The sequence below is a fragment of the Felis catus genome, chromosome A1 (genome assembly GCF_018350175.1).
Source record: "Felis catus isolate Fca126 chromosome A1, F.catus_Fca126_mat1.0, whole genome shotgun sequence".
NCBI lineage: Eukaryota > Metazoa > Chordata > Mammalia > Carnivora > Felidae > Felis > Felis catus.
Window position 1 is genome coordinate 48518700 of NC_058368.1, and position 26983 is coordinate 48545682.

Below are 26983 nucleotides of genomic sequence, written 5' to 3' on the forward strand. Positions count from 1 at the left end.
TATAAACTAAATGAACCTATTTTTTAAGAAGCTTACATTCCCTCAACATTTCAAATTCCCTAAAATTAAAATCGGCTGCATCATTCTGCAGTTTGCCTTAATGGGCCAAATGATCCTGTTTGTTTTACTGTTGCGCTTTACTCATCTTCAATTTCTAGCTACATCATTAACATTATACACCATACTGTCATGAATTAATCCTTAACATCCCATTTGAATGCAACCACAATTCTGGGGATTGTCATCCATAGGCCATGAAAAGCAACAAGGATTTGCTCCCCAAGGATTTGCAATGTTGAAAAGCAAACGCTTTCATTCCTCACCGAAGACCTGTTCTAGTCTTCATCAGGGATGCGCTCCAACAGGCTTTGATATGTCCTTGGATTCTAAACCCTGATCTGAGAGACCACCGAGCTGATTGCTACTATCAGTTTTTATGTCGTACAGATCTTTCTCCCCCAAGCTTCCTCACGATGTGGCCAGAAGGGAAATCCAGCCGGCAGCACCAGAAACTCCCGATTCCACTGAGGAATTTCACTGCCAAGATACACCTCATCTCCCTTCAGGGGCTACACTGCTGGCATCTTCTCCCTTTCAAATTCAGCAAAATGAAAAGTAGTTTAAAAAGCCTGTTCTAAACGACACGGCACCGCAAATGCTGTGAGAAGTACTTGGTGTTTGTGACTACAAGTTTATTTATGCATAAGATAACAATATGTATGTATACATTTTATGAATATACATATATGCAAATATAAACATGTATATTTATATGTATACATTTACATGTATATAATCTATATTACATATGTGTAACTATATACATATGTGTATATGTAGTGTGTGAGGCACACATGTACACATTTATTTTTTTTAAATACACTGACACCCACGTGGAAGTGAGCTGCCTTATGGCCCAGGCATAGTAATGTGTTATTCAAGGAAAATTCCAGACCAGCGTTCAATGAGTAACTCAGGTACTTAGTCAAGTCTCTCAACAAAAAATTAAAATGTGACTGTAATGCACAATCTACATTCTAAAATGCCCTTTTCCCCATTTTCAACCTCTGAAACATGGCAGATCTATCCCTCCCCACCCACCAAACTTTTTACCTCTCCACCCAAACTTGCCAAAGCTTATTTCGGTTCCTGGGTTCCATCTCCCTACTGCCATCCCCACACACTCTTTCAAAATCAATTATTCTCTCATTGAGCAACAGTTCCCTGCCGTCTCTGCAACAAATTAGAACATGCTAGATTTCCTGCTTCTTTACTTCCACCCCTGCCACCATCCTCAAAAAGTCATCTCTCTCCCAGAGTTCAGATTCAGTGGGACAGCAGCCCACGACAAGAAAGACGCTGGCAAAACAAGGAGAGAGGCTCACAATACTTCCACATTAGTATGTTTGCCTATCTCATACGTATCATTCCTATGAAAAATATGCTTAAGATAGCCATTTTTTCATTACCTACTAGAAGGAACGTTCCTAACTTTTAATGTCAGATGGACACTTACACACATTCTGCAACTCAACTAAAAATGTTGCAAGACTCAAACATAACCGTATATGCTAAAAGACTAAAGTATCTGTTAATGAATACTGTTCTGGTCTGTCAATTCAATAGTATCGCCTAACAAACTCACGTTTTTAGCTTGAAAAGTTTTATTTTTTTAAATATACCTTCTTTTTGGATGTGTTCTGTTTTGTTTGTTTGTTTTTTTGTTTTTTTTTTTTTTCAACGTTTATTTATTTTTGGGACAGAGAGAGACAGAGCATGAACGGGGGAGGGGCAGAGAGAGAGGGAGACACAGAATGGGAAACAGGCTCCAGGCTCCGAGCCATCAGCCCAGTGCCTGACGCGGGGCTCGAACTCACGGACCGCGAGATCGTGACCTGGCTGAAGTCGGACGCTTAACCGACTGCGCCACCCAGGCGCCCCTGTGTTCTTTTTTTTTAATGTTTTATTTATTTTTGGGAGAGAGAGAGTGGGGGAAGGGCAGAGAGACAGTGGGGGAAAGGCAGAGAGAGATGGGGAGACAGGGGATCTGAAGTGGGCTCTGTGCTGATAGCAGAGAGGTGGATGTGGGGCCTGAACTCATGAACCTTGAGATCATGACCTGAGCTAAAGTCAGATGCTTAACCGACTGAGCCACCCAGGTGCCTCCTAGTTTGAAAAGTTTTAAGGTAACTCAAGGACTTTAAAAGTAATCTCCCCTAGAGACTAAATAACGCACATATTGCAAACCCATCAGGAAAACTTTCTGGATACCATGTCTCTCAGTGTATCAGCTGTCCTCTATATCATACCCTCAGGACAGAGGAAGGATCTATCTACCTATCTATCTATCTATCTATCTAACACATATATATAATATATATATAAAGTATATTATTATATATTATTTATATTATATATATATATATATATATATATATATATATATATATATATATAACCTCTATTATCACACCCACAAGTTATAAAGACAAGAGGACCTTCAGAATCTGTGGGCTTCCTATTATGTGCCTGGAGGACCAATAAATAGCATTATGTTTTTAACTGCGTGAAGTCTTTTTTTTTTCCAGAGGGAAGACCTGTGCTTTGAGGAGTACAAAGAATCTGAGAGATTTGGACTATTGCATGGAGCTGTTTTTTGGTACCTAGTGTCCATGTAACTGAATGGATTTATTATCTAGTTTCAACTGCATTGCTTTCCATTTAAACTGGTAATACCTTCAAGGCATAAAACCTTCCTATTCTAAATATGCCACAAATTCATGGTTTCTTACCAGACCTTCCTTGCCTGAAAGCTTTTACCTATGAAGTAAAGTTCAAAGTTGTGTTTGCATTTTTTTTTCTTTAACGGTCTGTGTTGGAAACCCTACAGATATCCTCCTGTTGTAAAAATAGATCACTACTTGTGTATTTCAAGTATACCATAGGACTGAAGATGAGGTTACCATCTCTGTATCCATAGAAAAGACCAGTAAAATCAAGAAGCTAGACTACTGTGTAAAAAGTTCTAAGGCATTTGATGAGCAAGGGCCTTGCCAGGGTTTTCCTCAATGATTTTAATTTTCCTAAAAATCCGGACAGCAGCAGCATCATTCTCGCCTCAAGAGAACTTCAGCATGGCTTGATAATACCAAGGGAGACAGCCCATCAGTTATCCCCTATCTCCAAAGAGTGTTCATAGGTTAGGGCTGTTTTATGCTGGCTGCACAGAAAGTCACTTGCCAGAGATTCAAAGTAAAACAGCGAATTAGGCTATTATTTAGAAATAACAGAAATAATAAGTTGATAATTAAGTTGATTTTTAAATCAATAATTCAACTTTCACATATGCGCATCTCTGATCGCCAAGGAAGGACCAAGGCAGATAAACCACGAGAAATCAGAGACTGGGTTTTGGAAAACAAGGGGGTAGTGAGAGAGAGGAAGGGGGTGACAGGAGTCTTGTCCGATCTTATAAAATGTGTTTGTCTAGGGGCGCCTGGGTGGCTCAGTCAGTTAAGCGTCCAACTTTGGCTCAGGTCATGATCTTACGGTTTGTGAGTTCGAGCCCCGTGTCAGGCTCTGTGCTGACAGCTCCGAGCCCTGCAGCCTGCTTTCGATTCTGTGTCTCCTTCTCTCTCTGCCCCTCCTCCACTTGTACTCTGTCTCTCTCTGTCTCTCAAAAATAAATAAATGTAAAAAAAAAAAGATATTAAAATGTGTTCGTCTGTTTTGTTGGAGGGAAGGGGGTGGGATGCAGTCAGGAGAGAGGCACACTCAACGCCAGAGGTGACACGATTAGGATGTTATGGAGCAGGCCCATGACACTGTGTCACAGAAACACAAACACAGAATCGCAGACTTCGAGTCAGGCTGAGTAAATTAAAACGAAATCAGCATTTGTTGAGAACTTACTTTATGTACCGTCCCAGGTGTTGTGTAAGTCTTCAGCTAACCCAAAAGACCCTTCAGTTCAAACTTGAAAGAAAAAAAAAATTAGAATAGGCACCTCTTTGGTAATTAGGAAAGACTCCCCTAGAGGAATCACATGCTAGGGCTCCTGACTGGCCAGGACAGTGCAGAGTGACTATGACCCTCCAGACCCCCCCTCTGCAGGGCGGCTTTCTATGCACCCCACCCCCCCACCCCACAGCCCCCACTGCCACGCTTTCCGAGGTGAACTTGGAACCCGACACGACACCACCGTTTTACTCCTATAGCGACTCTCATTCTGCACAAAAGATGTGGAATCTTTAGAGACATCATTTAAATGCCAATTTTCATGCTTCCTCTTCTAAGTTATGGCACTTATAACATCAATATTTTAAACAGTTCAAGTATTTTTTAACTTCTAAATGAGTCATTCACTCTCTTAGCAGAGAAGAGGTAAAATGTCAATGACTAAAATGTGAACTACTTCTTCAAAGGTGGAGTTAAGTACATTTCTCACGATTCAATGGTAATTGGCTTAGAACTTGAAAATACAATACTGCACCTGACAATGGGAATTCACTGGGCTCCACAGGAATCGGAAGGCTGCTGCAGAAAGTGGGCCCATGTACTACCCGTATTACACTGATTCTACTTCTTGTGTAATTTCCTCACAACTCTCACTGAGTTTTAAAGGAATTATGTGTCATTCAGAATTCACATGCATCTACTAATCAACTTTCGGTACTAACAACTGCTAGGATGTCTTCAGACTGCATCGCCACGGACTCCCCTGAAGAGCCCAGCTCATCAGCCAGGGCTGACCGTCCCACAGGGTCACAGCCACCACATGAGGACTTCCATCACTCCCTGACAGAAGGGAGGTTCTGTAGGTTAGATGGTGGCACCTTGGAAATCATAGTTAAAAGGAACCTACCGAACCAGAGTCCATATTACCTCACTCTGTACCAGTTCTAAAAATGTGGAAGCATGGGGATCGCCTAGGGGATCTGCTTTGCACCCCGGTTGCTTTTTCCTGTTCCCAGAGACTCTTTTTTTGTTTTGTTTTGTTTTAATTCTTTTCAATGTTTACTTATTTCTGAGAGAGAGAGACAGAGTGTGAGCAGGGGAGGGGCAGAGAGAGAGAGAGAGGGAGACAAGGAATCTGAAGCAGGCTCCAGGCTCTGAGCTGTCAGCACAGAGCCCCACACGGGACTCGAACTCACTGACCACGAGATCATGACCTGAGCTAAAGCTGGATGCTTAACCGCCTGAGCCACCAAGGTGCCCTATGTTCCCAGTGATTCTGACTAGGTAGGTCTGAGGCAGGAGCCCAGGAGATTTTGCAGCCATGGTCAGCAGATCACACTCGGAAAAGTGCTGCTTTCCATACCTCAGGTTTCTAAGTCCTGTGATTAATACCCTTCCCCTAGTTCACCATCTGATCATCAAGGTCAAACAAGAACATCTGCATTCTCTGGCCATTCCTTAGAAACAATTATCCAACCAGACTATATCTGAGTAAAAACTTAATTTTTCAGTTTTCCAGTGTGAAAAATGACGTTCACAATTCTTGTTCTATCCCAGCTCCTCACTGACTTATTACAAACATCAAATAATAATGCCCATGAAAATGCTCAGAAGCGCACAAAGGATATTCACAAGACCTAAAACGGTACTTAGGTATCATATGACCAATGCTTTAAATGATAAGCCACATGAGGCCATAACAAAGTGTAAAAACTTAAAACTTGAATTGTACATAGAACTTCATACTTTCAGGGTTCTGTCTTGTATATATCTGTTCCATATCCCTCCTTGCTCAGTTTTTATTTTAATGAGTGAACAAATAACTGGGAACGAAAGATGTTATACAAAGATAACTTATTTTGCAAAACTAATCAGACGAAATCACTTTTAACTTATCGAAGACACAGAACAATGGATTCACTTTTAAGAACATGTTGTTTCTCTGCCTGAATTACCCAAGTAGTGGTAGCTATGCAGAATCGGGTTAAATTCACTGCATATCTACAGTACTGAATGATTTCAGTAAAATAAGAGTGTCTCTAGACTCACGCACCATTTTAAGACTGTAACTGAGAACATGACAGAACGGCACTCAAATAACTCTCTGGGCCCATAAAAATAATGGGCCCAAAGTAATCCCACGGATTATTCCCAAAGTGTTACACAGAATTACAATGAAATCATATTAGATAAATGAAATGACATAAAGAATCTGAAAGGGTGTGAAGCATGAAACTCAAATGTCTAACCACTTAACTATAACACAGCTTTTATGTGAACAAATATCAATAGTCCCAAATGTATCTAAATGAACTGTGGAACAGCCGAACAGCCTTGAAAATTCAGTGCCACAGCAAGAAGTGGGGAAGACCACAAATGAGAAGGCGGGAGAAAAAAGGAGACACACCAATATGTCAGCTGAGAGTGAGGACAGCCCCAGAGACAATGGATCACCACCCCCCCCCGAAAAAAGGATAGGCCAACATTATTCCTTTATATTACAAGTAATGGAGCTCTGCTGTCCCAACAAAAGGATGAATCATACTCTCTTTTACTCTGAAAAATCTGCTCTCAGATGGTCGTTTAAACAAGGATAAGCCCCAGACCGATCAATGTCCTTCCACACTATCTCCACCTAACCAAGACTGTCTTTTTGCGCCTTCTCTATAACTGCTCTCCAAACTCTTACATCAAGACTCAGTTCTATTTCCATCTGTATCATCAGGTCAGCACTTCCTGGTCCCAGTAACATATATCACTTAAGTCCATGACGATTTCTGGGGATCTTGCCTGTCCATAGCTCTACTGAACATCCTAAAGTGTATATAGTACATATGAAAGTACTTGAAATATGCATACAGTTAAACCCTTTAGCTCAATGCTAAGAGTTGTGAGAGCCAGGCCTTCCTGCCACTGTTTATCTCTGGACTCCAGGCAAGTGATCGCATTATTATGTTGCCAATTTTTCACATGAAAAAATGGTGATCACAGTAGTCACTACTATCTTCTCACCAAATTTATGCACACCTCAAATGATACCACACAATAAAGTACTCTGAATTATGCAGGGGATAGTTACAGATGCAAAATAGTACTTTGCCACCACTTTTCTTCAGACTATGAACTCTGAAGAAGGCAGAAGAAAATACATTTCCAACGCCAATAAACGTAAGGCTACATTAACCAAATCAGACTCAGTCAACTAATCAATGGATGGTATTATTTCGAGAAATTTTTCATGAAACATGACAATTATATGATTCTTCAAGACTTGCAAAAATCAGTGATTTCCCATGATTCCTTCACCTAGGCTATTTCTAGCATTTGTTAACTGGCAGCTTACTATCACAGAAAAAAAGCTATTTTTTTCTCTTTCTTTTTTTTTTTTTTTTAGTTCAAACACAGCTGTTTCTGACAATAAGAAGCAGTGTGATCTTGGAAAAGTGACTTAACCACTGTTAATTACAACTGCCCTCACTGGTAGAGATGAGTACTGTAGGATTACCAAAGGCATTAGATGAGAGGATATTAATGACCAGACACATACACATAGAAGTGTGCTTAAATGCTACCCCTCACAGCTAGTCCTATTGGGACACTTAATATTAGAATCATCTTCCAAATAAACTGTGGGGCTCCTTCAGTTAGGCTATTGCCGACCTACATCCCCATCCAGGGGTTTGAGACAGAATTCACAAACGAATGTGCTAGTTAGGGGCACCTGGGTGGCAGACTTGGTAAGTGTCCAACTCTTAATTTCGGCTCAGGTCATGATCTCATGGTTTGGGAGATCGAGCCCTGCTTCAGGCTCTGCCCTGACAGCACAAAGTCTTCTTGGATTCTCTCTCTCTCCCCCTCTCCCTGCCCCTTCCCTGCATGTTATCTCTCTCTCTCTCAAAATTAATACATAAACTTAAAAAAAAGAAAGCAGAATGCAATTTGAACTCAATTGAGTGCTAAATGAGATGGGTAGTGACTACAGGTTAATTAAATACAAGTGCAGAGGAGAGAGATCAATGGGAATATGCTTTATGGAAGGGAGATGCTGTCCTGAGTTGTGTGGCAGCACCACGACCAAAATAAGCTACAGGAACAGAGAGGGTATCAGGATGAAGCAACAGCTAGCAGGTAATAAACGGTTACATATGTTCACTCTTTTATCTTCCCAGAAACTCCATGAGGCAGGGACTATTATCATCCCCATTTTATAGATAAGGAAACTGAGACAGAGAGAGATTAAGTAGCTTGCCCAGGTCACAGACAAAATGGTAGAGCCAGAACATAAACACAGCCAGTGTAGCTCCAGAGTCCACACACTTAACCAGAGAACTACCAAGCTAAGTCCCAGCATATTTAAAGCAGGAAAGTGAGTATATACCTCACTGTAGCAGTTGTAAACCACAGAATACACTCTGACTAGTTTAAGTGGAGATATGTATATTTTTAAATATTGGTCCAGAAATCTTCTTGGTAGGTCAGAGAACCATACTTAAATCCTACAGTAGCAAGGAACAATACAGGCGGAGGAAAGCCAAACCACATAAGCCACATCCAGTGAAAATACCACTATTGCCGTCTTCCAGTGTTTGACGCCAGAACGTCTGTCACAGCCTCCTCCAAACAGCCAGGCATCCCTGCCCCTGCACTTACCCAAAGAGCAGTCCTGCCATAATCAGGCGGCCCTGCACTACTTTCTGCATCCCTCCAGTGGGTGGGGCAACTGATCGGCCACAGGTCCATATCCTAGCTCTAAGAAAGTCTAGCACTGGAGGGGGTGTTTTCGTTAGTTTTTAAAGATGCTATTTCGGGGGGGATTAGAATCACAATATGGGGAAGCTAGCAAAAATTCAAGATGATAAACAAAAGATGTCAAGCAACCACAAAAGAATATACATATTCTGATAACGGGCTGAGTCTTGATGAGTAATTTCAGCTTCGTAAAACAGGGTCAGATCATGTAGGCACAACGTCACTTCATTTGGGAACAATTTACTCCTTTAACAAAGGCCACAGGTCTCTTAAAACAGCAAGTCATTTTTCAGGGCATAAAGACGATAATTTATGTAATTCAAAAACTAGGGATATCAATTACTTGGTGACTTCCCCCCCCCCCAACTATTTCACAATGTTATAGCATAACAATATGCGTCATTTTTCCTATATAAAAAAAGCAAAAGATACTAATTTAAGAAACTAGCCACGTTATATATCGTATACTCTTTCCGCCTCTCCTAGTTCTCTTATTATTTTTGTAAGGATCATTTTCCAAGACAATGGAGACTTTCGAATGCTGGCAATATAACTATCTTCGTGGAAACAGAAATTTAAAATAAAATCCTTTAAAAATACTCACTAGAAAAGAGTTTTGTTTTGTTTTATAAAATAGCAATTTTTAAACCATTATTCCTTTAACTATCATGGCCAGATACATTTCTGAATAATATTTCAAATGTTTTTCTACAGTAACAAGTGTTTTTAGCTCTTTATGTTTAGGCAGTTAGCTATATACAATGGGATACAGTATCACTGAGTTAAGACCAAGAATAAATAACTAAAGACACTTATTTTTTTTAAGTTTATTTATTTATTTTTGAGAGAGAGAGCAAGCAGGGGAGGGTCAGAGACACAGGGAGAGAGAGAGAGAGAGAGAATCTGACAGTGAAGAGCAGAGCCCAATGCAGGACTAGAACTCAATGAGATCATGACCTGAGCCAAAATCAAGTTGGATGCTTAACCGACTGATCACCCAGGTGCTTACTTTTTAATGTGAATTTGATAAAGGCAGGTATATAATAACAATATCAACATATATAATTTTTATTGTGTAAACATACAGATTGACAGTACGATTTTTCATTGATAACAGAGTCTTATGAAACAGTGTAGCTTTGAGGCATAACTAATATTGTCTTTTTTTCAAGATCTATGCAAATTTACTAGGCATGTATCTTAATTTACATATATAAAATACTATCTTTTATCATTAAATTAAGAAGAAATTCGGACTACAATAACAATTGCAAGAGGAGTCATGGGTTTTTTTTGTTTTTTGGTTTTTTTTTTAGAGAGAGTGAGCAGGGAAGAACAGGAGGGGCAGAGAGAGAAGGAGAGAGAGGCTCTCAAGCAGCCGCCACAGCCAGCCTAGAGCCCAAAGCAGGGCTCGATCTCACAGCCATGGGATCATGAACTGAGCCAAAATCAAGAGTTGAATGCTTCATTGAGCTACCCAGGTGCCCCTAGAGCAGTTGCTTTTTACTGCTTACTTAACATAGAGCACTATGTTAGACATTATGTATACAATTTCATTTATTCTAGCTGAATTCTATATCCCTTCCTATGACTAAATATAGGAAAATGTTTCACATCCTCCTCAGAAATATTTTTGTAGTTCAAAACCTCGCACATAAATGTGAACATATACACCCAGAATAATCCAAGGAGGACAGATGAAGGTAAAATCTCCATTGACATGTGTATATGAAATGTCAATGTGGAAATCAGAAGCCACTGTGGCAAATATAATTTGGTGGGAGGGAGATGAGAACAAATGGCAGCAGACAGCCATGCAATGAGAACAGAGAGAGAAAACTGCCTTTATATCTAACTTATGATTTGATAAAACAATAGATGTTAAGAGTTCTCACATATTATTGACATTTATCATATTAATAATGATGTATATGAAAATCATTTTCCCATGCAAAATAGTTCAGGTAAAAAACTAAAATTTCCAACAAAATAGTAAGGTTTTACTTGGGCGCCTGGCTGGCTCAATTGGCATGTGACTCTGGCTTTCAGGGTCATGAATTTAAGCCTCAGGATGGCGGTATAGCTTACATAAAAAAATTTCAAGAGCTTACTTTAAAAAAAAAAATTATTGGGGCGCCTGGGTGGCGCAGTCGGTTAAGCGTCCGACTTCAGCCAGGTCACGATCTCGCGGTCCGTGAGTTCGAGCCCCGCGTCAGGCTCTGGGCTGATGGCTCAGAGCCTGGAGCCTGTTTCCGATTCTGTGTCTCCCTCTCTCTCTGCCCCTCCCCCGTTCATGCTCTGTCTCTCTCTGTCCCAAAAATAAATAAACGTTGAAAAAATAAATAAATAAATTAATTAATTAATTAAAAAAAATTATTGAGTACAATATTTCATGGGGAAAATGTATCTTGTACATGATAAGATCAAGTGTATGGGCCTAAAAACAATGTCCAAACTGTCAGGTCCCTAAAATGTGCCAGAAGCCACTGCACTGTTCATAGAAAATACTTCGCCTCAGATGCTTCGCTTCTTTGTTTTTTTAGTAAATACGATAATATACTGATGATCTACGTTTAATATACTGATGATCTATGTCTGAATATTCATCCTTTTTAATTTTTTTATTTTTTGAGAGAGAGACAGAGAGAGTGCATGAGTGGGGGAGAGAAACTGAGGGAGAGCAAGAATGAGAAAGGCAGAAAAAGAGAGGGAGAGAAAGAACCTCAAGCAGGCTCCACACTTAGCATGGAGCTTGATGCAGGGCTCAGTCCCACGACCCTGGGATCATGACCTGAGTCAAAATCAAGAGTTGGATGCTCAACCGACTGAGCCACCCAGGCGCCTCTGAATATTCATCTTTATATGACATTTATAATAAAACCTGAAGTGATCCAAGAGACTTGTTCTACCTTCTTACAGCTGACTTAGACAAAGGGTCAGAGGTTTTAAACCTACAGTTGTACTAATTCCTTTCAAGCTGAAAATGAAAAAAGTATATAACTAAGGTTTTCGGAAAAAAAGAACGTGAGTACATTCTTTCTCTTAACTTTAAACAATAGTAAGATTATCTTATTTAGCAAATATAGGCTTTAAGAATGAATCATCATCTTATTGGCTTTATTGAAAAATATATAATTATTTAGGACAAAAGCACAGCAATGAAACTGACGTTTGAGAGTCAGAAACAGAATTGGTCGTAAGAACTAGGAGTCAGTCATCTTAACGTCAGAGTTCATTTACGACTGACGAGACATAGGTTATTTTTACTAAGAAAATCATCTGATAATATTCCCTCCAGACAACAAAAAGGACTGACCAGTGGATCAGAGACAGATTCATTTTTCCACAGGCCAGAGACATGACCAGGGAGGAAGATATTAAATTGATCAAAGTTGCCACCAGGTGGAATGTACCTTGGTAGCAAGACATAATTTGTAAAGCAATTAAAAAAAAAAAAAAAAAAAGGCGACTTTGACATCTTTCTGTTTTTACATATTTATAAGATTCTGGGTTCTTAAGAAACTATGACAGAGACAGAGAAGTTTTCTAGAAAGTGAATCTGATATGCGGTGTCAGCTCTGCTCAGTCAGATTTCTGAAACTGATAGGAACACAGTGAAATAAAACTTTGCCCATCTGATAACCAGGGAATATTTTTGTACCTTTTAACCTATTGTTATGTGCTTGCAAACATTACTGTACAATAAAATTTTTTTAATGTTTATTTATTTTTGACAGAGAGAGAGACAGAGTGTGAGTGGGGGAGGGACAGAGAGAGAGGGAGACACAGAATCGAAAGCAGGCTCCAGGCTCCGAGCTGTCAGCACAGAGCCTGACGCGGGGCTCGAACTCACAGACCAAGAGATCATGACCTGAGCCGAAGTCGGACACTCAACCGACTGAGCCACCCAGGAGCCCCGCAAACAGTACTGTATATTAAAATAAACATGTTACAGAGTAAATTTTTTTAATCCTATGCAATTAAGATAAAAGAGACATCCGAGAGCTCATACTTACTGTAGACGACTAGAATGGCCACTGAGTCTCTCTTGGTAAATTTGCATTTATTGGCGTGAACTAAAATTTTCTGTAAGACCTGCTTAAATCCTTCTTAAACATTAATATTACAGTGGGAGTTATTTTAGATCAGATCATTTCCAACGTCCTAGTTACAATAGCTATCAAAATTGAGCAACAGAGACAGCTTGCAATAGTGACAAGATTCTGATTTACAAGACACAGACTCCAGTTCCATCCCTGTTACTACTGGTGGTATGATCTTGACACACAGCATCTGTGCGATTTTCCTTAGGAATGGGGATGATATTACATATACCCAAGGGCTTACTAAGGCACAAAAGCATTTAGAACTGTTATGTCCTCTTAATAAATTGATTCCTATATCATTATGAAATGGTCCACTTTATCCTGGTTATTTATATTCCTTGTTCTGAAGTCTATTTTGTCTAATATTAATACAGGACCACAGTTTTGTTTTTGTTGTGACTTAGTCTATACATACGTATCTTTTTCTATGCTTTTACTTTGTTTAAGATAATGTTTGGTATGGACTTACACGTTCCTGGAAGAAAATATTTTAAACTATTAATGGCTGTTATTTCAAGGTAACGTGATCATGCCTTTCATTTTCTTCTTGAAAGGATTTTTTTTACATATTTCAATTTTTTAATAATAAAAATGTTATCAGACAGAAGAATTCCAGTGTCTGATCTGCAGAAGGATAAGCCTGGCCCACAATCACTAAGGCAGGGCAAATTACACACAAATGACCTCACGTTTCACACAAAACTTTTTCCTCCAGCGTCAGAAGAAGGGTGTTATTAAACCCAACGTTTATTTAAGAAGTATGCCATTGTAGGTAAAAATAGGGCCATTTACTCACTAGTGGCTGCTGCTATAACAAGTATGTTTTTAAAAGAGTCACATCCCATGTGAGGCCATTTGAAACATTGCTGCCAACGTCTTCTTTCAGCCACTCAGTTCAGTGATCCATATAAGCTCTCTGGTATAGTTATGAATCATCCATGCTGCAGGTTTTTGGTTTTTTGTTTTTTTTTCAGTTCTGCAGGTTTTTAAACTTGTTTTTTAAGTGAGGTAATGAACACATAATATAAAATTCACTCTCAACCATTTTTATATGTGCAGCTCAGTAGTGTTAACCACATTCACATTACTCTGTAACAGATCTTTTTTTCATCTTGCAAAACTGAAACACTACACCATTAAACAGCGGCCCGTAGCCCCGACCACCAAACCCCTGACAACCACCATTTTCTTTTCTATTTCACGATTTTGACTATTCTTGACTCCATCATTTTACGTCCAGTGTACCTGTATCTTTATATTTAAGGAGAACATCTTACAGAGAGCATGTAGTTAGGACTTGCTTTTATTTCCCAGATGACAATCTATCTTTTAAAGGGAGTGCTTAAACGCTTTCCATTTCACAGAATTATCAACATACTGTGTTTTAATGTACCAACTTGCTGGGGCACCTGGGTGGCTCAGTCGGTTGAGCATCCAACTTTGGCTTGGGTCACGCATGATCTCATGGCTCGTGAGTTCAAGTCCCACATAGGGTGCTGTGCTGACAGCTCAGAGCCCGGAGCCTGCTTGGGAGTCTCGCTCTGCCCCTTCCATTCTCGTTCTCTGTCTCTGTCTCTCTCAAAAATAAATAAACGTTAAAAATTAAATAAAGGTACCAACCTGCTCTTTTTTTTTTTCTATTTCTCCTATCTGTTCCTTGTTCATCCTTCCTCTTTGCTGCCTTCATTCAGATAAAACTGAGTAGTTTTAAAAATGTTTCCAGTTCATTTTCACCATTGGTTTATTAACTATATTTGGTTGTTTTATTGTGTGTGTGTGTGTACATGCGTGTGTGTGGTTACTCTAGGATTTACAACATACACCTTTACATTAACATCATCTACCTTCAATTAATAATACACCTCTTCACATATTCCATGGTCTACTTCCTTCCATGCCCCTCTGTCTCTGTGCTAGTGTCATCACTCATTTTCATCCTATGTTATAAATTCCATAATGTATTATTATGTTCACTTAGCATAATTTTCTTATTTTTTTTCTTTTATATTTGCATAGATACTTCCCATTTTGAGTTCTCTTCATGTCCTTGTGTAGATACAGATTTTTATCTAGTGTCCTTTTCCTTTACCTAAGTAAATTTTTTCATCTGTCTTGCATGGTATCTGATAAGAAGTCTGATTTTTGCTCCTTTGTATATCAGATACATTCTCCTTTTCTCCACTGGCTGCTTTTAAGACTGTTCTTCGAGACCTGTTCTCAGCAATTTGATTATTTTGTGCTTTGGCGTGGTTTTTTTCGGCTTGGGGCTAACTGAACTTCTTAGATCTATGCGTTTTCATCACATTTGGATAATGTCCAGCCATTATTTCTTCACAACACCAAGCACTAACCACTATACAATCACAGCCTGGCCATTATTTCTTCAAATAATTTTTCTGACCTTCCCCATCCTGACGGTTCAATTGTACATACGTTAGACTACTTAAGATTGCTCCATAGGTCACTAAGGCTTTGTTCATTTTCTTAGTCTTTTTCTCTAACTGTTCAATCCAATCAATTATCACCAAATGCCAGATGATGCAACTTTTACATTATCGAAGACTATAGCTTGTTGTGTCTTTCTCTACAGTGCTGGATTTTGTTCTGGCACAACCGTGTAACTTGCAGATCAGTTGGACCCTTTCAGGATTTGCTTCTAGTGTCCATCATGGCAAGCCCCTGACCAGACTACCGTGGGACTAACTGAGCCCCATGACTAACCTGTGACCCTTCTGAGACCTCTACCAAATGCCTCATGTATGAAGGGGTCTCTCCATTCTGGGTATGTGTGAACTGTATGTGAGCTCTAAGAACTGTTCCACTTTGTTGCCTTCCTTATTCTTTCCTTGTCCTCCTGCACACATAGGTAGATCATTACTTAGGCAAACCCTTTCAAGGCGACCACTCTGAAGATCTCCAGAGCTCTCCGTACAACTTCTCCCTCGCTATTACTGTTCCCCTCAGAAACCAGTTTGCCTTGACCTCTCCCAAATCCCAATCACTGCCCGCCTAACACAGTGACAGCTAGGCCCTATTTGGACTCTTCCTTCCGGCTTCGCCCTTAGGTTGTAGGCTAAGGCACCAGTAGAGTTCACCTCCTTTCCCGCCTTACTCTCCAGGATCATAGTCCTCATCTGCCTGTTGTTCAATATGTAAAAACATTTTATACCTTTTGTCTGGTTTTCTAGTTGTTTATGGTAAGAGGTCAATTCCCATGGCAATTAATCTCTCATGGTGAGAAGCAAAAGTCCTCCAAGGGTTAAATAAGCTATATTGACAGTTATAAACTGTGAATCAGTATGCAAATGTTAGCACATGAAAACACACCTAGGTAAAGAGAAACACTAACCTCAGGATCCAGATTTTCCTTTTTTTGTTTAAAAACAAAACAAAACAAAACAAAACTCTACCACAAAGACTAGTTCACAATGGAGAACATAAACTGAAATATTCTGGAGAGGTTAATTTTCCCCAAATCAAAATTTCCAAATTACTCAGAGCATGAAATCTCTCCAAGAAGTGTTCCTTTTTACAAAGCACTGACCCTATAAAAATGCAAATAACTCCTGGAGAGAATAGCACTTTACATTTTCCTCAATTAAGAAGACTACAGTTAGAATGGGTCATCTGTGGGTAGCAAGAGCCATCACAGCGGAGGGAGTTGGGAGTGTCTGGGTTGTGAGTGGAGGAGAATTAAGTTGAAGGAGAAAGTACATTGCTAACGGGAAAGAAGGAGGGCAGAATTATCAACTTCATAGCTTTGCCCAGGGCAGGCCCCAAGGGAAAGGATTTGTCTGCCTGCTATATTTCCCTTGGGTACTATCTGTAATTACCATCACAGCTCATTGATTTTCAATTCTTTCTATTAATACATTTATTGGCCATTCTGACATTATTAAAATCAGTCTAACACTGCTTCTTTAGTGGAGGATAGCTTTTCCTTAAAATGGGTTTTGCAAGCACAGAGATTCTTTCCTGTTTTGTTTTTTTTTTAATGGTCTTCTTGTATTAGCAAGAAGACAGCTCCTGCATGTTTTTCTTTGAAGCCAGGTAGCGGCATGCAAAGATTTCACTACAGATCAAAAGATCTCAAGCAGTGGGTCATCAGAAAATATTAAATGATAAGCAAATTCATATGTCTAAGATAAGTCTACCAATTTACTAGCTATGCTGGCTCCTGTTCCCCAGTAGGGGAGGTAATAATGAGGCTCTGTTAAAGGGTAACGCAAGTGGCATTTTTATAATGTCTTTTCTTTCCTTCTGATAAAGTCATTAAAGTAACACTGTCTTACTAAGCTTTTACACACAGATATATATTAAACCTTTTATGTTAAATTAAACATAACGCCTTACTGAGGTAAAGAAAAGGCTTTGTTGTTGGGTTGTTGTTGTTTTTTTTCCTTTTCTCTAAAGCTACTAAATGTTCATGTAACTGCCTGTCTTAAATATTCCCTAGCCCATGGGTACGTCTGGCTACAATACTTGCACCTGTCTCTATTTCTTTATTAAGCCTAAAGATTGAGGTCTTTTCCAAAATAGCACCTGTCTCAAAATTCTCAATATTCTACAGTCTGGCACTGGCTCTCACTTACAATAAATAGCATCTGAATCACTATTTATTGAGCCCTGACTAGCTCTAAGCTCCTTGTACTGGGATGATGAGGAATAATGAGAAACATCAAGCAAAAACTCAATATAGCTGACTTCATGGTACTAGTCAGTTCTTTGTGTTACAGAAATGCCTTCACCGCCTCGTTATGAATGTCCTGCAGAATGGTTTGCAAAAGTTACTGCAAGCTAGGAAAAGGGCCATTATTCCCTTCTGTCCTGCCTCTAAAATTAGGGAGCTCAGAGGGATCTTTGGCCTGGCATTTTTTTGTTAGGAAGCCAGGGAGAATACAATTAAATCTGTCTGCTGCCATACCTGCACCCTTCCCCACTCCACATCCGTCGTAAAGAGGTGTTAGGCTTCGTCCCCCAGTAGAACACACAGGGTCTTTTTACGGCCCAGTCACTGACTCCCTTAGAGTACTTCAAACTGGCAAAACACCGAACGTCTTTCTCTCTCTCTTTGCTCCACTCTTGCCACTACTCTGCCTACATGCGTGCAGGTCAGAATTGCACTGGCCTCTACAAGGGAAGGAAAAGGGAGGGGAACCACAGGCTTTAGCACTGCTGTGGTTGGTGAGGGACTCAGGTCAGCTCCTTCCCCTCAGACTCAGAAAACAGTGAGGCTAACTGAGTGAGGCATGTTTCCCTCATGTCTCCCTCTGACACCTGTGCACCCATGTATTTTTATATTTGTATTTAGAGAGCTTCTTTTCCTTTTTAAACACTTACTTTCAAGAATTTCAAACATACACAAAATCAGGCAGAATGGTTACACGAGCCCCCTGTTGTGCGGCTTCAATAATGACTGAATCCTGGCCAGTCTTATCTTTCTCCCCATCCATTCTGCTCTCCCATTTCATTTGCAGCAAATCCCAGACAACTAACCATCTCACCTGTAAATATATCAATAAGTTATCTCTGAAGTATACAAACTCAGAATTCCTTTTTTAAAAAAATGTGGCCAAATACCATTGCCACACCAAAATTTGGTGTCTTTTTGTCTTAACAAACTAATGGATTTCTGGCGTCATTATTCCATTTTTTTTTTTACATGATAAAATCTAATCAGATCTTGAAATTTTTCTCCAGATATGCTTAAATAAAAATTCAAATAAAAAATAAGGGTTCCAGTTTGAGATTTCCCTTAAATGTTCTTTTAAAATTATAAATTAACTCAGATGTTTAGTCCCTACTAAATACGATAGGAAAATTGGCAACTATTGAAATTTGAGGAAATGGTGTCCTTTTTATTCCTGCTTTTCTTCAAAGGGAGAACATTTATTCAACACCCACTACATGCAGGCAGGCTCTCGTGAGGCTGGGTGATTCACTTCACTTCCCAGAAGAGGAGAAACAGGTGGATGGAGACCAATCGGGACCCACACCACCGGCCCCTGGCTGACTGAGCGTCTGAACTCCAGTCTGTCCGTATTTTTTTTTTTTTTAAATTTTTTTTTCAACGTTTTTATTTATTTTTGGGACAGAGAGAGACACAGCATGAACGGGGGAGGGGCAGAGAGAGAGGGAGACACAGAATCGGAAACAGGCTCCAGGCTCCGAGCCATCAGCCCAGAGCCTGACGCGGGGCTTGAACTCACGGACCGCGAGATCGTGACCTGGCTGAAGTCGGACGCTTAACCGACTGCGCCACCCAGGCGCCCCTGTCCGTCTTTAAAGTCTATGGATTTCTACTTCCACAAACGGGTAGCTTCCTATAATGGCAGTATACTGTAGTAGGATTGCTCAACTCATAATGGGAAATGCTTTCTCTCCCTCCTGGCCCGTTACCAGACTCAGACAATGTCAGATGGATCCTGGGCAGGCTTCTAATACCCCCACTGTACAGATGAGGACATAGAGGCCTGGAGATCAGAAGTAACTTCCCAATGCCATTCGAGCCGGTAAGCTGCAAGGCCAGGAACAAAACCACATTTTATGTCTTTGAGGCAGTACCCTTTCTCTGCCACTGCCTTATCTCTGGGTGGAATCGTTCCAGTCCTCCTCTTCCTGCTTTAGTCCTTTGCTTAGTAACATGTTAGAACATCCAAAGGCTGACAGCATTCGGGAAGCTCTTGTAACAGCAGGACACAAGCACCAAAGGTCACAGTCAAAGTCATTCCAACACTCCTTGCTGTGCCCCTGAAGTGTATCACAAGAGCACATGCCCTTCCCATGGACTGCTTAGCAGCGTGTGCTGTATTACCGACAAGCCTGGAGAACACGGAAGTCACATTTCAAGAGCCTGCAATAATAATCTACTCAGATGTCACAAAACTGAGGATGCAGGAGTCCTAGAATCCCAAACAGAAGGAAGGCACAGACAGTCGGTGTCAATATGCTCCTCTATCTATCCAAGTGCACATGGCTGCAAGGTGAAGACTATGTCACCAGTGGGCATGTATGTTGCCAGTATTTCCAATTTTTGTTGTTGTTGTTGTTGTTCACAACAACTGGATGAAGTAGGCAGAGCAGGTTTATAACAAGCTCTTGACTGGTCTCGTAGTTCTTCATCATGCCAGTTATAATGCCCGGATAAGTAAAGCATGGATTTCCTGGGCACTTACCACGTACCAGGGCCTACACGAAAAATACGCGAAATAGTTCTTGTCCTCTAAGAGCTCGCAATCTGACTGAAGAGATCTGACCACATCCGCACACTATAAAACACACACACTTAAAGAGAATGAGGCAAGGCAGCCAGAACTTTTCAGAGAAGAGAGAAAGAGCGGCTGAGCTAGGCCCAGTCCATAGTCTGTCTTCCCACTCTGAAATGTGGTCATTGGGTCCTGAATTCCTTGGAGGGGTGGGGGGGAGATGTATAGAGCAGCTGACAGTGGAAGACCTAAGGAACTATTTTTAGCCAGAAGGGGAGAAGGGCATACGTGCCTTCATGGTGAATCGCTGAAACAGGATGTCGTGTGAAGTAGCCTATCTTTGCGATGCCTCCTAGAGCCTGAATGGCAGACTCAACTTTTCTTCCCCAAGAGGTAGATGTTAAATGTCATGTCTTAAAAAACAGCCTCAAAAGTAGGTTTTCCAGAGTGATTATGGGATCCGATCCTTGGCATCCAGCTCAGGCTTTCTCATTCATCGTTGTGATTCGGGGATTGTTTCCTCTAACTTTGTGTCCATTGTAACTAACAGCTCATCTTTTTTCAGAAGCCGATAATCACACGTGTGATTAATTTCAACAAGTTTTACATTTTCTTTTAAATTTTTTTTTAATGTTTTTATTTTTTGAGACAGAGAGAGACAGAGCATGAACAGGGGAGGGTCAGAGAGAAGCAGACACAGACTCGAAGCAGGCTCCAGGCTGTCAGCACAGAGCCCAGCACAGAGCCCGACATGGGGCTTGAACTCACGGACCATGAGATCATGACCTGAGCCGAAGTCGGACGCTCAACTGACTGAGCCACCCAGGCGCCCCAAGTTTTACATTTTCTTATAAAGAATCAAACTTCAACCAGCTTTTATCAGTAAATGAAAAAAGAATCCTATAAGACTGAGGGGTACCTGGGTGGCTCAGTCAGTTAAGCATCCAACTTTGGCTCAGGTTATGATCTCACAGTTTGCGGGTTCGAGCCCCGCGTCTGGCTCTGTGCTGACAGCTCAGAGCCTGGAGCCTGCTTCTGACTCTGTGTCTCCCTCTTTCTCTCTCTGCCCCTCCCCCACTCATGCTGTGTCTCTCTCTGTCTCAAAAATAAATGAAACATTTTTAAAAGTTAAAAAAATAAAGAATCCTGTAAATAAAGAAATCTTTAGACTACTAACATTCCTTATCTAAAAAGAGTTCTGATTCTGAAATTATACAGCATATTACCCATCCCATTATCCCCAATTAAAAACTCCAGTAAAATGACCAAGAGTGAAGTTCACTAAAATCTAGATTTAATTCTAACTTTAAAGAAGAACTGATGTACAGTATTGCAAGTGACTAAATACAAATTATTGCTTTCCATAAATAATTAGGTCATAAGACATCCCCTTAAACACTGTGGGCTGCTTCTCTTGAAGCTTTACTGTGAAAGAGAATGAAATTATATCTGCCACATATTTAAGAAATACATACAAAACTAAAGAAAAGACTAAAATCAGGGTTTTCTCTCCCTTCCTTCCAGGTACATAATCTAAATTAGGGTTAAAATACTAACATCAGCTCCATTCACAAGAAGGAAAAATTGATTTTAATGAGTAGGCATTAAGTAAAACCTATGAACCCACCATTTTTCCTGTCTCTATTTAAGGGCAGGAAATACTTTCCATAAATGATGTGGCCTGAGGTTCTTATTCACACTGTAAAACCTCTGGAACTACTGGCTTTTGTTTTTTGTGCATCTCAATCTTTCAAACTTACCATAAAACTATAAATTGATAATAAAGGAGAAAGAAACATCCTGATGTCACCAAACATTCCCAGAACGAGTGACCACAATGCACCATCGTGGCTCTGACTAGCGGTCTCTGACTGCCTTCTGTACTTTTCTGCCCTCCTCCAACACACATGACTTGAGTACCTTTACTGCTATTCAAGTTGAAGAATATATTGTGGAATAAAAAGCAACAATGTGCAATATGCCACTTTTTCATTTTGTCATCGACAATGAAAAAAAGTTATCCTCTGTGAATGAGATGCTACGGTCTATGCGGTGTGTTAAATGAGGGGGTTTTGGAAATTTTATGAAACTGGCTCATGCACCTAGATTAAGAAAACAGAAATTCCAAAGAAATAAAACAAATCCTTCCTGTGTTAGGGTAAACAGCAAAGGTAAAAACTACTTGGCTGGGAGGACAGAGAGTTTAACTTGATGAATCAGGCTAGAAAATCCAGGTGAACATAAGACTTCTTCCGAAGCTTTGTCTACAATGAACAAACGATGTTAACAGCTGCCACACAGTCTTTCTTTCACGATGCTCCACTGCCCAAGTTTTAGGATGAGCCCAGGTGAGTCATCATGTCATACACAGAACTGGGAAGGTGCGTTATTGGTTGACATAGCCCACCAAGTTCATTGCGGAGCTACTACAACGAACACGGAACATAAAGGTGAAATGATATCCCCTCCCATGATGGGGGTCTGTTTCAGACACAGGCTTAGAGCGAGGAAGAGAAATATACATGGGGATGCCATACACCCTGCCCTATATTGCTCAGGAATGTGGAAGTTATTGGAGAAACCCTCTACATGCTACCAGCTGGATCCATGACCTCAGTTCCTCATTATCAAGTCCTTTTAACATTTAATAGTGTCCTAACCCCTTGAATGGGGTCCTACATGCACACAGATTCTTATAAGTGAAATTTTATTCATATTTGAAATTTCTTCTGATGGCTCACTTACAAAATATTGCCAATGTTCTGCTTTTTTTGAATAAGAGCTATATGAATAAGATCAAGTATCTAATTTATGTACTTTTTGCGGTCATCTGTACCGTCTCAGTGGTGGTAGGTTAGCAGCATAGGTAGGCAGTGCACCCAGGCACAGGAGCAATGTTTTCTCACTTCAATACAAAACATAGTCAGCCAATGCTGCAGTCATACTGCCCTTATAATTTTAACTTGCGAAGCTACAAATGTTAATGATAAAATCACCCACATCCTTTTAACGAAGTGTTCTTAAGTCTTCATATTTTCAGTAGCCATGAGTTAATTTGTCAATTTCGCTATGTATCCTTAAGTAAGCCTTTTTTTTGCTTTTATGCGCATTTCAAACTCACTGACCTGTATTTCCTCAACTATCCTCTAGCTCTCATGAAGTTTAAAAGGGTAAATACATCGGGGCGCCTGGGTGGCACAGTCGGTTAAGCGTCCGACCTCAGCCAGGTCACGATCTCGCGGTCCGTGAGTTCGAGCCCCGCGTCGGGCTCTGGGCTGATGGCTCGGAGCCTGGAGCCTGTTTCCGATTCTGTGTCTCCCTCTCTCTGCCCCTCCCCCGTTCATGCTCTGTCTCTCTCTGTCCCAAAAATAAATAAACGTTGAAAAAAAAAATTTAAAAAAAAAAAAGGGGTAAATACAAATGTCAAAAGGGAAATCAATCCAACAAACAGTACCATTCTCATACCTGTACTCTGTAATTTCCCAAGAAAGAAAGAAGCCATTTTGACATGGAGTTTATAGCCCCATCTTATTTTTTAATACTTCCCTCTTTGCTCTGAATTTTTTAATAGCTTTTCAAAACATTCACTAATTTAAATAAAACCATATGGTTGTTACAAGGTCACTGTGCTTTCCTGATTTTAGGAAGTTATCTTCTCCAGGTTAGGAATATTTGAGTCGCAAATGGATGAGAATCAGTCTCTGGTGATTTTTACTCAAGAGAGAAAAGCCAGGCAAGTGCAAATCAGAACCGTTCTGCAAACTTCGATATGCTCTGTAAATGACTGCCACTATCATAAAGAGAAGAGGGTGGGGCGTCATTGAAACTTACCCCTTGTTCAGATTCCAAAAGCTCTGTTTTGACTCTGACTGACGGCATCCCATCAAGCATTAACATTCTGTTCTCAAAGGTGTTGATATTCTGAGAATAAAAAAGAGAGAGAGAGGGAAAGTCCGTTATACAGCATTCAAAACAGGACATCTGGTAGAGTCTTCCTTCACTGTAGTACGTTTAGTACTGCTAACCTAATTTTTTAACAATGAAGTATAATTAAATGAGAATAGCAGTATAACCAATTATGCCCCCTTTCTGAACTATCATTTGAAATAATGACCAAGAAGTTGAATTAATCAGTCTGATTCGCTGACCTCTGGGTTGGAGGTCAGACTATAATAAACTGGAGTAAAGAAAGCTTAACATTAATATATATATGGCTGGAACAATTCATCACACTTTCGCAGTAGTGGAGGGACACAGAAGACAAGTTTCCTTCTTCCTGAGTTCTGGAGGTTATATTGTGCAGAAATCCACAAAGGAGAAAATAAATAAAAATAATGACGATGCTCTCATATTATTATCAAAGTCTACATAATTTAAAAACCAAGATAATATAATTCTGGACACTAAATTGTGATATGACAATTCAGATCAAATGAAAATTTCTATATATCCACCCCAAACTTCTATTTCAAGAACAACTAATATAAATTTTGGATTCAGAATGAATTTTTAAGCTGAAGTCGTGACCAAAAAATAAATTTGCTTTCTGTTTTGGTGTATGTTTGGCTGAATTTGCCACTTCTTTAAAGGAGAACCTATTTCTATTGTGACTCAATAGAATTTCAAACAATATTTACCAACAGATTAAATCAAGGTTATTTTCTACTAATTTTCACTGCTTTGGGGATTTTCTAAAGTCAATAATCTATGAAGGGAGTCAGAAAGACACTTACCAGTGCTTGCTTCAGGCCAAATCATGTTTTAAAACATGTTTAGAATGTCAATTTTACCTTCATATCCTGTCCAAACTAAGAAACAAAAATAACTAGACTTGAGTTTTTAGAATGGTTTCTTTACTCAGTCACAGAACATAAGCACATGATACTAACGTGGTCTCATGAAAAGAAAAAGAGATCTGTTTCCAAATATTTTGCCTACATGATGACAAAGGTTAATAGCATTTCTAAACCTGCAGGTTTTTGCCCTTCACATAGCTGCTTTTCTATCAAATAGACAGTTAAATAAAAACAACTCCCACTTCAACAAATCATAAATGTTTTTATTACCAAATAATACCGACAGAGTGCAGTATAGTAAAGCTCTAATTATCTCTATTTCTTGCCACTCCTTTTTGTTTAAGAAAAAGAAGAAATAAAATTTATAGGGCCTCTTATCACAAATATTTGCTCTGAGACATCAACAGGAAGAAAAAGCAAATTTACTCTTGAGCTAACTAATGAGCATTTAAAAATTCCATGCTACCTAGCCTATCAGGTAATAAAAAGAAGAAAAATTACTGTCAGGTTCTTTTCTTAGAAATGTGCAGTATTATTAAAACTGGCAGGATACATTTTTTTTAAATTTGTGCTTTTGACTCGTCCATATTTTGTAGGCATTTTGCATCCTAATAGCTCAGAGCAGAAAGAACTGTGGTATCCCTGGCAAGCTCAGTTAATTTGTTCCAAGCTTGAAATCCTTTCATGGAGGCTGGTGAGTTGTTTACACATCAGGCATGGATCTCAAATCCTAATGTGCCACTTGCCTCCGTGATTGGAAGCAGCCAGCTTGGCTTGCAACCACCCAGTTTCAAGAAAGCCTTCCCCGCAGCCGGCCAGACCTCAACACCCCTGCCCTTCACAGCGGCCAGACACCTACCCTAACAAAGCATCCCCTAGGCTGTTTGCTTGGTAGACAATGAAGAATGAGTTGATATTGCTTCCTACCCCAGAGGAGGTCTTGCCCAGACGAAAAGGGAAGAAGATGCCTTGCAAAGGCAGGGAAAAGACAAAGAGCGATTCTGGAGAGACAGGTTTAATGAACTGTTGGAATCTGATTAGAGGCTAATGTCCCTTTTAGTGCTTTGTACCAATTTACAGCTGATATACTTTCACCACGCTCCTCACGGGCTGTGATAAACTCATTAGTTTAAAAAATGCAAGCTAACCAGAGTCTTTGAAGTTAAAAACTGATAAATCATGAAAACCTGATTGGGCCCATGTTCCATTTAGCACATTTAAATATCACTGTATTTTCATGATTTTTTAATTGTTATTCTTGAATAATTCTACATGTGTTAAAGGCAGGATGTACATTTGAGTTTCATACAAAAGTGGAAAAATAAAACCTACTGAAAGTTTTTCAAGGAATTAAGCTTTCTCTGGAAATAATTCCCTTTCCGTGATTTTCCAGGATCATCCACTGCCACAGTCATAATAAACACCATAAATAACAATGTTCACAACTAAAAAACCAATCATTAACTACTAAACTCAACTAGTGCAGATTCAATCTGTATATATGCCTGAAAGCAATACTGTAAATATTTATAAAGCACATTAATCTCTACATTCATGATTCTAACCCTATTTAATATAAACATAGACACTGAGCATCATACCATATTCCAGACCAGCCCAGAAAGGGTAGGGTTTTTATAAGGCACATGGTAATTGTATAGAGGATACAGTACCTGAAACAAAATAATAGATTTATCTCTCTAAGCTAAAATCAGATACATACCATCTCAGTTGACTGTAGACTTTGAATATGTAATAAACTCTTATAATTTGAAATTGCTGTCAAACATATCTCGCCATGATCTTAATCAAAACACATTTGCTGTGGAATCAATAGTTCAATTGATTCCCAAGAGGTAAATAAAATTACACAGTCATCAATTTTAGTAACATGGTACTCTTCCTATATTTATGTTGTAATAAGCATCTTAATATTATAAAACCCTATATAATTTATATACGTGTATATATATGCATATTATCAGGTACCCACGTATGCGTATACACTTAAATTACTTGTTTTGCATGAGTACATTTTATTAATTAAAGCAAAAGTTACCATCAGATTTATTAGCTGGCTGTTGACCAATTACATGTGCACTGAATGAGAACTGTGTCTGGACCTTCCTGTTTGCCAGGTAAGATCTGCGACACAGAAGTCCAGCTGACA

The 26983-nt window shown here is 39.6% G+C and overlaps 1 protein-coding gene across 26 annotated transcripts in view; it reads right to left on the bottom strand.

Moving 5' to 3' along the window:
- Window positions 1-26983, bottom strand: part of KLF12 (Kruppel like factor 12) — a 442425-nt gene that overhangs the window by 225921 nt on the left and 189521 nt on the right. For all 26 annotated transcript variants that reach the window (XM_023252228.2, XM_045054344.1, XM_023252233.2 and 23 more), the window contains one exon: window positions 23849-23938. In XM_023252228.2, the coding sequence (XP_023107996.1) occupies window positions 23849-23938 (90 nt within the window). The remainder of the gene's footprint in view (window positions 1-23848; window positions 23939-26983) is intronic.